Source organism: Sus scrofa, chromosome 14 (assembly GCF_054392235.1).
Source record: "Sus scrofa isolate SSC_HxYL_T2T_F1_AM1 chromosome 14, Sscrofa_HxYL_maternal_Yorkshire_Landrace_v2.0, whole genome shotgun sequence".
Classification (NCBI taxonomy): domain Eukaryota; kingdom Metazoa; phylum Chordata; class Mammalia; order Artiodactyla; family Suidae; genus Sus; species Sus scrofa.
In genome coordinates, this window is record NC_139396.1 from 61,545,333 (window position 1) to 61,560,029 (window position 14,697).

General features: G+C 51.4%; 1 protein-coding gene across 15 annotated transcripts in view; it reads right to left on the reverse strand.

Moving 5' to 3' along the window:
- The window catches only part of PXN (paxillin), a 50,854-nt gene extending 42,300 nt beyond the window's left edge, over positions 1 to 8,554 (reverse strand). For all 15 annotated transcript variants that reach the window (XM_021073143.2, XM_021073142.2, XM_021073141.2 and 12 more), the window contains exon 1: positions 8,433 to 8,554. In XM_021073143.2, the coding sequence (XP_020928802.2) occupies positions 8,433 to 8,445 (13 nt within the window). In that variant the 5' untranslated portion in view covers positions 8,446 to 8,554. The remainder of the gene's footprint in view (positions 1 to 8,432) is intronic.
- Positions 8,555 to 14,697: the final 6,143 nt, after the last annotated feature.

A 14,697-nucleotide genomic window follows, 5' to 3' on the forward strand; every position in this document is an offset into this window, starting at 1 on the left:
AACCCACTGAGCAAGGCCGGGGATCGAACCCGCATCCTCATGCTTCCTAGTAGGATTCTGCTGCACCATGACGGGAACCCCAATTCCTGATACTTTAAGTGCTGGCGACTAATTTGAAATATTTCTATTTATTTATTTATTTATTTTTGTCTTTTTCTCCTTTTAGGGCCGCACCCGCGGCATATGGAGGTTCCCAGACTAGGGTCCAATTGGAGCCACAGCTGCCGGCCTGCCCCACAGCCACAGCAACGCGGGCTCCGAGCCGCATCTGCGATCTACACCACAGCTCACGGCAACGCCAAATCCTTCTCCCACTGAGCAAGACCAGGGATGGAACCCGAAACCTCCTGGTTCCTAGTCGGATTGTTTCTGCTACGCCATGACGGGAACTCCAAATTTGGAGTATTTTTAAATATCATGAAGGCCAGGTATCACAGGTCTTCAGGCCAAAGCCAACCTGTGATTTCCCATCTCTGTCCTAAGGTTTCTAGTATGAAAACCGAAAAAGGGAACAAGTTGGGCACTCAAAGATCTAAGACCAAGTTCTTGCAACATTATCTGTGGTGACACTGGGTGTGTCCTCTTTCCCCTAAGCTGCAGTTTAGCTTCCTCATCTGTAAGAAATGCCACCTACCCCAAAGGGCTATTGCCAGAATTGTCAAAAATGATGAAGCACATAAACATGTTTCCTAAAGCTTAAAAAATTGCAGAAATGGTTTAATATAGACCAAGAAAAGGGAGGGGACCACAACAGAGAGAGCAGACAATAGATGAGGCCAAGAAGAGAGAGTGAAAAGGAAATGAGTTGGGTCTTGCTGGCGTGCAGACCGGAAGAATCTGGACAATAGAATCCACGTCAGGGGGGAAATATAAATTTAGGAGTCACCAACATACAAGTGACAAAAGAGGTCATGCAAGCAGATAAACTGACCTGGGTACCCAGGAGAGCCCAGGAAAAGCCTTTAGGAAAACACAATGGTGTGCCCCCAGGAAGGGATGGGAGAAGGAGGTGGGGAAGGAGGCTAGGAGGTTCTTCAGAGAAGCAGATTTTAAGGAAGGGAGGAAAAATGAGGCCACTAGAGAGTGGGATGCATTCTTAGCAAAAGAAAAAAACTTGAAGAATGGCCCAGGCTGCATTAAAAACAGAGAAAGGAGCAAACTAAAGAAGTTAAAAACGGCAGACAGAGGAAAAAAGGGAACCAGAAGGAAAGGGGGTGCAGGTGTAGCTGAGGATGGAGAAGAATGGGCCACAGGTGTCGACACTGATGAGAGATGCTGGGGGGTTGGGGAGTGTGGGGAGTTAGAGGAGGTGTTGAGGTGGAAAAGAGGGGACACAGGGAATAGCGGGCTGTCCCGGAGGGCCTGTCTGCTGTGTGCCGAGCAGGCCCACATCCCTCACCTCACGTAGCCGCCTCACATCATGGGAGGAGGCTTCAGGCTCAGTTTACAGCCCACTTGCCACAGGGTCTTTCTGGTGTTGCAAGAGGCCCAAGTGTCCATGGTTCATTCAAAGACACCCAGCCTGGTGTCCAGAGGAAGGTTGAGCCCTCTGAGGACCCTGGCACTGAACTGAGAGGAGGTCCTCAGAGGCCTCTGCCCACGTTGCTCACACTCCTCCCCGGGGTCCCACTCTTCCAAATGGCTGGAAGTGTGTGTGTGACTTGCTCTCCCCAACAAGAAAACAGAACAGAACATGGCTGTTTCTGCCAAGCGAGTTCTGAATAAGCTGCATTCCATTTCATTAAAACAATTACCTGAGTCCCAGCCAAGAATTACATAAAGCTTCCTCCCAGCGCCACCCCTCCCCCCCCCCATAAAACACACATCATACTGCTTCTCAAACAGGCAGAGGCAGGCCCTGAGACCTCACTAGGACGACCCTAGGATCACAACCCAGTGGCCAGCCTCTACGTCTTTGCTTGACACCGAAAGACAGATGGGAGGCTCAAAAAGACCTTCGTGAGACACGATCCTCTTATGAGGGCTGACGGGCTGCCCCAAATGCTTCCAGTAGTCACCAGGGCCCTCACAGCCAAGGAGGCCACTGATGCTGGGATCCAGCTATTTCCCCCAAACAGATGGGAAGCCCAGTGGCCTGGCTTGGAGTCAGCACCAACCGAGAAATGAGGGACCTGCAAGTGGGGATTCCAGGCCAGGGAGCTCTGAGCCTAGAGAACTGGACAGCCAGCTCAGAGCTACAAGCAAGAGCCTGGGGCCACTCTGGCCTCTGCTGCCCACAGGCTAATGGCGTTTCTTTGGCCACAGATAAGACGTTCATGATGTGAAACGAATGGCATTTTGTCCCCACCCCCAGGCTCCAGCTGCCCAGAGGCTGCTCTCTGCCTTTTATAAAGCCTCGCTCTGCATCCCACCCAGGCAACCCCTTCCAAACTCCAGCATCTCTCTTGCCCTGACCCTGGTCCAGTTAATGTCACCACACCCAAAATGACCACCAAGGCTCCCTCCACACTAGGGAGGCTTGCTGTCTCTACCCGGCCCTGTCCTTTTCTCCTCACGGGACCCTGTGCACCCCCATGCCCAGCTGAGAGTCACCAGTCACTACCCACCCAGGCCGGCCTGGCTCCTGGCTCTGCCCACCCAGTCTTTTCACCACCTGCGCAGAGTCACAGGAGGCTGAGAATCACTCAGGTCAACCACAAGTAGACATTTATGAGCACCCTTGACCGAACAGCTCTGAGCCCACTATAGAAAAGCAGGGACTTCTTTTTCCCTCCCAACATTTTATCATGAAAATGTCTAAACATACAGAGAAGCTGAAAGGCCACCACATCAAGCACCCATATACTCAGATTCAGCCATAGTCAATGTCTTACCATTTTGTATAAACACAAGCACAAATTTTTTCTCTCCCCCCCACACATGTATATACAGTGTATACATAGCTCCCTTTTTTTTTACAATATCATTTAAAACTAAGATGCAGACATCATGACATTTCACTCCCAAATACTTCTGCATGCACCTAACAATAACAATGTTCACCCATAAAACCACAGTACCACAATCGTACAAGAAATACGCATTAAAAGGCCATCTTTAAGGGAAAACTTGGCCAGTGGGGCTCTGCCGGGACTGGCCAACCACACATTCTGCCTGTCACTGGCCCAGTATCCAAGGCCTCCCTGAAGAGACCAGCCCTGAGCCCCACTGGTTAGGCAATCAATTTGTTAGTTGGAAGATTTATCTGGATGTGAATGGATGCTTGAGGCCAGATGTGAGGCTTCCAATAAGACTCCAACTGAAAAGGCAAGGGGAGCTGGGAGGCTGTGGAGACTCAGGAAATGATCCCTAGATACCCTTTTTTTTTTTTTCTTTTTTTTTCTTTTCTGGCCGCCCTGCAGCATATGGAGTTTCCAGGCCAGGGATAAGATTCGAGCCACAGTTGTGACCTACACCACAGCTGCAGTAATGCCGGATCCTTTTACCCACTGTATCTGGCCAAGGATCGAACCTGCGCTCTGACACTGCAGACACTCTGCTGACCCCACTGCACCACAGGGGAGACCCCAACACCCTTTTTACTCTGTTGGATTTCTGGAAAACTCAGCTTCCTAATGCTTTCTCTCCCTTCCACAGGACATCCTCAATTCTCCGCCCTAAAAGTTTTTGAAGCCCTCCTCCTTTGGAAATGGGCTGGTTCCAAATGGCAGCAACGTGCAAACACCTGAACAAAGAGAGGAGCGTATAAGGGGTATGGGGCACAGACAGTTTCTGATTCCAACCACAAGGGGTAGAGGAGGGAGCTCAGAGCCTTCCCCAGGGTCTCCTTGGCAGCTGTATTGTAAGCCTGTATCTCTGTATTGAGGCTAACAGGTGACGGGAGAGGTAAAAGGAGAGAGAGGAGTGAGGTCCTCCGCCAAGCATCCCATCCTCATCCTGAGAGTGGCCTCCCTGAGAAAGAACAAAGGGAAGGGAAGAAGCTGCAGAAGATGGGAAAAGGACAAATGTGAGACACTGAACAAAGAATGCAGGGGTGGGAAGGGGGCAGGAAAGATTTTTGTAGCATCCTAGACATGGAAAGCAATTAAACCACAGGCAACCCAGATCCGATTCAGTATCATGAAGAGACGTGTAAAAATGGTTACAAACCCAACCTCCGTTTAATCCCAGCCCTGGATTTAACTCCCAGCCATGCCACTCACTAGTTATAGAACTTAGGCAATTGGGCTCACCCTTTCTGTGCCTCCATTTCATCATCTATAAAATGGGTACAGTAATAATAACAGAACGTGTGCCTCGCAGGGCTAACATGATTCAATGAAACAATGCATGTAAGGAGCACAGCACGGGGCCAGCACATAGTAAGTGCTCAATAAACATTACGGTAGAAGTTCTGTAAACACTCTAAAAAAAGGAAGAGTGTTCTACAGATGGTTGTTATTACTAACGAAAGCACTGAGACTAGGACAACCTAGGGGAGGGCTGGAATGAGAGGGAAGCTGGGAGGAAGTTTTTCAACATCTCTGGCCTGGGAACAAGGTAAAAAGGTCCAAGGGAAGTTTCGGAGGGTCAACTCGATCCATGCATGAATGAATACATGGGGAAGGAGGGCTGGTCAGCACAGCCACAGTAACTCTGTCCTTCCCCTGACCATCCCTGGGGACACTGGAAGAAAGGAATACTGAGATGTGCCCTTGGTGGACCTCACACCCACAGTGGCAGGGCTCTGGTCACCAGCAATGTGAACTTCTCCACACTAAGCTGTGGCTGCCCAAAGGAAGGGCACCTGCTTAAGTATCAGACACACTAGGGTTGAACCCCAACTCTGCACCTCACTAACACATGGCCCTAGAGCCCTGGCACTGATGCAGAGCACACTAGGAGCACCATCAGTCCACAGGCCGCCTCTGCCACAAGCCCAGCAGCTGGGTGCCCTGACCCTGGCCTAACACACAGAGGCACCACAGATGGGCCAGCCCAAAGTTCAGACTTTCCACAGAAACAGAGAAGCTTCATAGCCCGGAATGCCCCAGGCAACTCCTCTGCCCCCCAGCACTCCCCCCAAAAGACAATGAGGCACTGTTTTCCAGAGGGTCAAGACTGCTGAGAAGTTGAAAGAAGACAGGTCCAGATTCCAGCAGCAACTGGGTATTGCCAACAGCTGGCTGTTCCCCTACAAGGGATGGGAAAGGCCAAGCTATCCAGGCCTGAACTAGACCACCCTTTGCCATCATAGCCTTATGGGATGGCCCCTAGGGTAGAAATTTTAAAAGATACCTAGCAATTACTCAGCAGGCCCCATGGCTCATCCTCCTGGTTAATCACTGAGCCCTTACTACCTTATTATGAAGAAGATGACCAGATCTGGAACTGGATCAATCTGGGTTACGATCCCAGCTCCCCCACTGAACTTTCCTGACTCAGATTTCCTCATCTGCAAAGTGGAGATTAAACACCTCCCTCTCAGGACGGCAGGGACGATATCACGGAGCACTGGGTAGGGTGTCTGGCTCCCATCAAGTACGCCTGATGGTTGTTAGCCCCCAGCTGTGCTCAGAGACCCCACCCCCACCCCAAGTGCACGAGGAACGTGGGCAAGGGGAGAGCGAGAAGTCGGCTCAGAAAACATAATCAGAGTGCATTGCAGTGTTGTGGGAACTCTGTCCAGGAAACTCCAGCCAGAACTCGAACAGGGAGAACTCCTGGCCAAACCAGCATCTAAACAGTAATGAGAAAAGCCACCAGCAGCCACCCCGCAGTACAAAGCAGAGAGAACACACAGGGAGGGGCAGGACGCACTGTGTTTATGTTTTTCTGCCCAAAGAGCTATAAATTTGTAACTTATTAAACAGCACATGGTGAGTTTGTCACTAACAGCTACGGGGAGGGGAGAGTTCCCCAATTTTTTTTTTTTTTTTTTTTTTGACCAAAAAACGAAGTCACAGCAGAGACTCTGACCCCTCTAGACTTGGCAGAGGGCAGACCATAAAATCCCCTATTTCAGGGACTGAGAAGCCTAGGGCTGAGAGCACTCTCAGGAGAAAAATAAAAACAAGAGGCCTGGCCTTTGTGTCCACCCTAACTAAGGAAAACAGCTGACGGGGAGGGTGCTGAGCAGCCATTCAGACAGCTGATGGGGCCTGAACGCAGAGGCAAATTCCTCTTCCCTCCTGCACGCCCCATTCCTCCCACCCCAGGCCCCGGTCAGCCAGGCGTGGCTGGCCCCCTGGGAGCTTAAGCCAAGGAAGCCAGCAGCCCGGATCCAGACAACTGGGGAGCCCATGGTAGAAGGTAGCAGAAGTTACAGGTGGCAGCCGTCACCCCCACTGTGACCCCTCCTCAGGAAGAAAGGCCTCGTGGTACACAGCTGCAGATCTAGGAGCTAGGGACTGGGCTTCCAGCCATGATTTCGTCACTCTGTGGCTGTGCAGCCTTGGGCAAGTGAATCAGCCTCTCTTAGCCTCATTTTTCTCAATTTGTAAAAGACGGTCATAATGACAGCCGTGACCCTAAATGGGCTCTCAGAAAAGGTTGCTGTGAGGACAGGATGAGCTGAGGTATGGGGAAGTACTCCAGGAACAGCAAATTTAAATTCCTACAATCTGCTCTGCCAGGACACTTTCTTTCCTTTCAGAGACAAACTCACTTTCCTGGCCCTAAATGGAAGGCTGTCAGAGGACAGGAATTCCAGGCTTCAACTACGAACTCTGCAAAGACTTTCTCAGTCCTTCAAACAGCACGGGGACTGTCTGGAAGCAACAGAACCACATCAGCATTTCAGAAACTGTCACTCTGAAAAGGAGGTCGCCCCACTGGGAAAGCATGGAGACTTTCAGATCCTGATTTGAAAAATATCCCCCAGCCTCCTTTCAGCTCAGTTATTTTTATGTGAAAAAAATACCTGCCTGGAAGGCATGCCAACTTTGAGTGTGTTCGAAAAATGGGTGCCAAGCCTGACCCAAAGGCAGAACTATGCTTGGCAGCCATCGCACTCTGCAAAACAGGCAGAACCATACACCATCCCCACTCCAGGATCTCAGGGGCCAGGGAGAGGCACCCAGATACCCAAAGGAAGCTTCTGGGAAGCAATCAAATCCCAATCCTCCTCCCTTTCCCCTTGGAAGTTCAGTGCCTACAAATAGCCAGTCTTAATATAGTGCCCTGTGCGCTTGGGGAAGCCCATCAGTCCTGTCTGATGAATCCACTCCTCAGAGCCCGGGACAGAGAAAGCATCAGTGGTCACACAAGCCACTCACAGTCCATGGAGGGAAGACAAGGCTCCTACAGAGAAGCAACTCCCCCTCCTCTCAACTCCCAGGCTCAGAGGCCCTCCAGTTACAGACTTTGTGAAGGAGGGAGAGTGAATTCTCCCACCCCAAGTTCCACGCCACTCAAGGCCTTCCTAGAACCCTGGCAACAAGCCCCCTGGGTTGGCTGAGTGTCCCCCAGTCCCAGGAGATACCTTTCCCTGTCCTAACATCAGATCGAGACTAGACTGAAGGGAGGAGTGTGGGCGCTCCAGTAACATGAAAACAGTATAAACTCTGTTCTGGGCATCGTGTCCTCCTTACCTGTGTGCCTCCTGCAAGTTCTGATTCTTGGGGGGGGAGGGTAGAGGAACCCCACTAGTATGGACAAGTTCAGAGAGGACCATACCTCAAGGGCCCACTTCCCACCTCATTCCCCTGGCATTTCACCGGAGTCTGAGAGTCAGAGGAGAGTCATGTCTCCCCAGCTTACTTTTCTAGGATTAGGCTGGTCTGTGATATGCAAGGGGAGGGGCTGGTCCACAGAGTGGCCAGGGCTGGCAGGGAAATTAAATGGGAAGTTAGTGGGGCGGATGGGAAACTTGTCTTTGTGGGGATGGGGTTATTGGAGCCTCATTCAGAACTCGTGAATCTGATCTATGAAATGAAGGGGTCGTTCGGAAAGGCTATGCCTAAAGTGGGGTGTGCGCGACGAGGGTGGTCCTCAGAGGGGGTGGAAGCAGGTCCTGGAATTGAGGGCCCATCCTGTGAGATTAGGCAGCTGATCCCCAAGTTGGGTGTTCCATTTGTGCGATGGGGGTGGGGGAGCAGTCTGTGAAGTGAGGGTCCCATAGCTGGGAAGATGGTCACATCACGCAGTGGGGGGCCCGTCCCTGAGGCAGACACGGAGGGTCCTTGACCTGCAAGCTCGTCCCTGGGGTTGCTCTGGGAAATGGGGCTGGATCCCCGAGGTTGGGGGTCCGGAGGTGGGGCTGTACTCGCGGCTGGGGGCTGGGAGCTGAGAGGACGGCGGCGAGGCTGGCCTGGCCCAGGACTCAGGCCCAGCCGGGGATCCAGACCCCGCAGGGCTCCGGCCAGCCGGAACCAGAACCAAGACCCGGGCCGCGGGAGGTGGGATTCCGCCCGCCACTCGCTCGCTCGCGCCCGCCCGGCCCGGGGCCGCGCGCCCTTTGCTGTCTCCTCCCTCGGCCTCCGCTCACTCACCGAGGTCGTCCATGGCGTGGCCGCAGGCGCCGGGAACCGGCTCCGCGTCGCGCTTACTGCCCGTCCCAGGGCCGCTCCTTTCCGCCGTGCAACTTTTCCGCCGCGAGCCTCGGCCCGGAACGGAACGCGCCGCCGCCGCGCGTGCCCGCGCCCGCCGCGCGCCCCGCCCCCGGCCGCCCCCGCGAGCACGCGCGCCCCGCCCCCGCTGTCCCGCCGCGCGAATCGCCCGTGGTCGCCCCCGCGAGCATGCCGGTCCCGCCCCGCGCGCACGCTGGCCCCGCCCCCGTCGCTGGCCCTCGAGCGCGCGCCTAGCCCGGACTGTGGGCTCCACTGGGCGGGGCGGCGGCGCCCTCTCGCGGCAGAGCCGGAGGGTGGGAGATTCCCAGGCCTGGCCCTCTGTCAGTCTTTCTGTCAGTCTCAGTCACATGCCTGACTGTCTGGCTGAGAGATCCACCTGCCTGTCTTGACATCTCACAGTCTGACCTGTGTCTGTCCATCCACCAATCACTCGCTCATCATATGTCTGTCCATTGGAAAGTCAGATTCGTCCGCCTATGTCCCAGTAAGTCACCTCCCGAGAGGATCCTTAATCAGTGCCAGGAGAAACTGGAATATTTGGAGGACCTTTCCGGGGGTCGCCCTCTGGATCAATGGCATTGCAGCTCGCAGTCCAGCCTTTGGGGACAGACTCAATTCTTTTGCGGTTGGATATCTCTTAATCCTCTACATATCCTCCCTCCCTGGAGAAAGACTTTTCCAAAACTCCACAAGGAGCAGAAGGGACCCCATCTTAGACATTAAAGAAAAGCTACGGAGAAGTATCCAGTGCTGGGCACAGTTTCCTGAAACATCCCACTGCCACCCCAGACCCTATAAGGGCTCTGCTCCCACAGACTCAGAAATTGGGTAATAACAACAGCTGCCATTTATCGAGGCCCAGATACTATATTATTATTATTATTATTTTGTCTTTTGTCTTTTTGAGGGCCACATCCGCGGCATATGGAGGTTCCCAGGCTAGGGGTCTAATCGGAGCTGTAACCGCCAGCCTACACCACAGCCACAATGCCAGATCCCAGCTGTGTCTGCAACCTACACCACAGTTCACAGCAATCCCGGATCCTTAACCCACTGAGCAGGGCCAGGGATTGAACCCACAACCTCATGGTTCCTAGTCGGATTCGTTAACCACTGCGCCACGACAGGAACTTCCAGATACTATATTAAATTAATTCTCATAGAGATGGTTGTTAGTATCAGCACTTCCACACACTTTGGATGGGACAATAATAGTTTGTTGATTTTAGGTAAAAGTGCTCTGTAAGCACAGCTTCAGGCTCCCCTTCCCACAAGAATCCAGCCCTCCAGACCCTCTGTGTCAGGTCAGGTCTTCTAGGAAGCAGATGCTGAGATAGAGCTGGAGTAATGCCTGTGAAAGAGAAAGAAGAAAAAGCAAGACAGACAAAGAGGGACTCAGATCTAACAAAGAGGAGCCAACCCAGAGTTTCCCTGTGGCACAGAGTTAAGATCCAGCCTTGCCACAGTTGTGAAGCAGGCTGCAGCTGCAGCACATGTTCGATCCCTGGCCCAGGGACTTCTACATGCCATGGGTTTGGCCAAAGAAAAAAAGGAGGAGCCAACCCAACTGGGAACCTGGAATAAAGATTCATTCATTAGAGGAGTCCCATTGGACAGAAATGTCCAGGAGGCCCCAGTTCCCCTATCATGTTCCATTTCAGCTGGAAATGTCCAGGAAACATGTGGCCTTGCCCTGAAGGCCCTGCATCTGGATGTTGTCATTTCTTGAGCTGGATGACAAGCTCAAGAACCAAGTGGCTTTCTTCTCTGGGTGCTATATCCTCCTATATTAAAATTCAAGGGCTAAGACTGCTTTCCAACTAAGCAGTCACTCTTGCATCCCTTTCCAACACCTTTCATGTACTCCCGTGTTGTAGCCGTGTCTCACTGGTGCAGTTTACATTTATTGGTAGGATTATTTGGTAAATGTCTCTTTCCCTTTAAGACCAAAAGTTCATGGGGCAGGAACCATGTCCACGTCTGCTCACCACATATCCATATTTAGTATGTGTGTAGCATATAGTAAGCATTCAATGTATATTTGCTGAATGGCTGGCAGGTGTTGTGCCCGACCCTTGGAAAAAAGCAAACCGTAGTCCCTTTCCTCAAAAAGTTCACAGATTAATAGAGGAAACAGAAGATTAATATAGTGAGATCACTCATTCATTCATTCAGTGATAAGCCATTAACGGCACTCCTTCTGTACAGGTTCTGTGCTGCTCTGCGGCTGGAGATTAAATGATGACTGATATGGTAGAAGTTCCTGCTGTGATGCAACAGGATTCAGTGGCATCTCTCGCACAGTGGGACACAGGTTTGATGCCCAGCCTGGTCCACTGGGTTAAGGATCCAGTGTTGCCACAACTCTGATGTAGGTCACAACTGTGGCTTGGATCTGATCCCCGGCCTGGGAACTCCATATGCCACAGGGCAGCCAAAAAAAGAGAAAAAAAGGGGGGGTGGGAACTGATATGATGCCTGCCTTTGGGGGATTTATAGTCCAAAACTGCAGGCAGAAGAGCAAGCAGGTCCATAGGAAGGATGAATAGCCTCACACCATTCCCAGCTGCCTGGAACAGTATATGCAAAGGCCTTTAGGCAAGACAGAGACCATGGTGCATTGGAAGATCTAGAAGGAAATTTCAGTAAGGGATACAAGGTAAGGAATGATAATGGGGGAACAGAGGGGTCAGCAGGGGCACCTATCCTGCTGGGCTAAAGCTGGGAGAAATATAAAGAAGAATCCACAATTAGTCAAATTCACATTAAGTCCTGGGGTTTTGGGGTGAACACTATGCTAAAACTGTAAAAGAGGATATTACAATGGAGAAGTAATGTCATACGTCCTCTAGAGGAGGTCAATGAGTTCCCATCAGAACAGCAGTAACAATTATGAGAGGATTATCAATGTAATGAACAGGCTGTGGGCTGAATGCTTTCCATGCTTTTTTTCTTTTTCTTTTTAGAGCCGCACCCGCGGCCTGTGGAGGTTCCCAGGCTAGGGGTCGAATCAAAGCTACAGCAACTTCAGAGCCAAGCCATGTCTGCGACCTACACCACAGCCACAGCAATGCAGGATCAGAGCTGCATCTGGGACCCACACCACAGCTCATTACAATGCCAGATCCTTAACCCACTAAGCGAGGCCAGGGATTGAACCCACAACCTCATGGTTCCTAGTCAGATTTGTTTCCACTGTGCTACAAAGAGAACTCCTTCATCTTCTTCTTCTTCTTTTTTTTTTTTTTTGGCAATGTCTGCAGCATGTGGAAGTTCTCAGGCCAGGGATCAAATCCGAGCCACTGCAGCTACCTAAGCTGCTGCAATGACAATGCCGGATTCTTAACCAGTCACAGAGGATGACTCTCATTTCCTCTAAGAGGCCACATTCTCCTGGCTCCAGATCCCTGCAAGTACTGTTTCCCTGGCTGAAATGCATCCTGTCCTCTTTCTCTTGGTTAACTCCTGACCTCCATCAAACATTGCCTCCTCCAGGAAGCCTTTCCTGACAACCACCCTGGCTTGGATAATTGATCCCATGACCCCCACCAAAGCATTTAACTCTGTATCAAGCACCATGGGAAGCACTTTTCCTATACTATCTCCTTTAATATTCACAAAATCTCTAGAGCCAGTGGCACGTTGGAATCATCTGGGAAGCTTTATTTATTTATTTTGCCCAGAACAAATGCTCAGAAATTGATTAAAAAAATTTTTTTTTCTTTTTAGGGCTGCACCTGCAGCATGTGGAAGGTCCCAAGTTAGGCGCTGAATCGGAGCTACAGCTGCCGGCCTAGGCCACAGCCACAGCAACATGGGATCTGAGCCGAGTCTGCAACCTGCCCCACAGCTCATGGCAACGCTGGATCCTTAACCCACTGAGTGAGGCCAGGGATCGAACCCACATCTTCATGAATTCTAGTCAGATTCGGATTCGTTTCTGTTGAGCCACGACAGGAACTCCAGGAATTCTGATTTAATCGGCCCAGAATGCAGCCTGGGCACTATTGCCCAGGTGATTTTTAGTGCTCAGCCAGGGTGGAGACCCACTGGCTTCTGAGACACCACAGCCACAGAAACACAGCATCCAACCCACATCTGTGACCTACACCACAGCTCAACTCAGGGCAAAGCCAGATCCTTAACCCACTGAGCGAACTCTCTGGAACATGCATCCTTATGGATATTACTTGATTTTCTAACCCGCTGAGCCACAACGGGAACTCTCTGGCCTCTGTGACAGATGTGATGATCCTGACACTCCTTTTACATCCAGGGAAACAAAGGCACAGAGCAATTAGGTAAGTGGCCTAAGGTCACGAAGCTGGCGAATAGTGGAGGGAGGATTTGAACCCAGAAAGTATGGCTGTCACAGGAAAACAATCAATTGGTTAAGTTCCCCAGCAGTGGGGAGCTATGAGCCAGCTCTCTTCTGAGACAGACACCATGGGCCCCTCGGGCATGAGATATTTTTAACCTAGAGAAGCAAGCGATTCTTGCAGACTGCCTGCAGTGACTTGAACACTGGGTGATTGTTTGGGGGCTGGTGGACCCTTTCCCTGCTGAGAGACTCCTCAGAGTCGGCTTTTCCGTCCCCTGGAGCCAGGAGGTGCTGGCTGACTCAAGCGACAGGGTGGGAGGGGGTCAGGGGGGCTGGCTCCATCTGGAACTGATGTTTGCAAGGATATTTCCATACATGGTGGAAGGGGAGAGGGTCAGGATTACCTCACCCAACCCAGCCCCTTCTCCCTGCTCGCTGCCTGGAAAGGAGCTGGAGAACAAACAAGTGTTGGAACCGGGTATGAATTCACCCTCCCCCCTCTTCCCCTCCCTAACCCAGAAGAGTCCTGTGAAAGCGGCAGAGCACGTCCAAATATACACATCAACCATTCTCCAGTCGCTCTCCTTGTGGCTTTGTGGGAGAATACATTGGTTCAAGTCTCAGGGTACCCAGCTTGGGGCACATCTTAAAATGCAAAATATGAATGGCTTTTGTGCAAGCAATCTCACCTACAGAAAGTCCCCCTAGAAATAGCCCACTATGGACCAAACTCCCCTAAAAACACCCCACGGGTAGGCAAAAATGCACATCCAAGGATTTTTTTTTCCTTGTCTTTTTAGGGCCACACCTGTAGCATAAGGAAGTTCCCAGGCTAGGGGTCAAATCGGAGCTGTAGCTGCTAGCCTATGCCACAGCCACAGCAACACGGGATCCTTAACCCACTGAGTGGTCCCAGGGATCAAACCTGCCCTGCCTCATGCATACTAGTCAGGTTTTTACCCCTGAGCCACAACAGGAACTCCCAAGGATTTTTTTTTTTTTTTTTTTGGTCTTTTTGCCTTTTCTAGGGCCACTTCTGTAGCACATGGGGGTTCCCAGGCTGCGGGGCTAATCAGAGGTGTAGCTGCTGGCCTACATCACAGCCACAGCAATGCGGGATCCGAGCTGCGTCTGCCACCTACACCACAGTTCACTGCAATGCTGGATCCTTAACCCACTGAGCTAGGCCAGGGATTGAACCTTCAACCTCATGGTTCCTAGACAGATTCGTTAACCACTGCGCCACGAGGGGAACTCCTCCCAAGGGTATTTTAAATTTCAGCTTCTGGCTAGCGCATGCTGGCTCCTATTGTGGTTCCCATGATTGTTGTGGGCTCTTCAGGCTCTGTGTGGCTGCTCTTGTGGGCTCTTCAGGATGCCCCTTTGGGCAGTTACCACTGATTCCCTCTTTCCATCATGTTTGCTCAGTTCTGAAACACTGGCTCCTCAGGGGGCTCTGCCTCCCTTTCCTGGGACCACAGGTCCTCCTGAACACAGGGTTTTCCTTGGTTCCAACAAACCAGCTGAGTCCCAGAGAAGAAATGAATTAACTTGTCCTACTTAGCCATATTTTGATGACTGATCAGGAAGTGGTTTAAGGAAGCAGTTGTGGAAAGCAAAGGGCTTTTAGTACCAAATGGTTCCTGTGTCAAGGATTGTTCATTCCACAGCTTACTGATTACATAGAGGAAAATGCACTTTTACAATAGAGAATAGTTACTGCTTTATCTAGGTGCTTAAATTCACCGTCAATTATAGTGGCAGAGGCAGTTCACAATGCCATCTCTGAAGTTGTTTTGTTTTTTGTTTTTTTTTGTTTTTTAGGGCTGCACCCGTGGCACATGGAGGTTCCCACGCTAGGGGTCA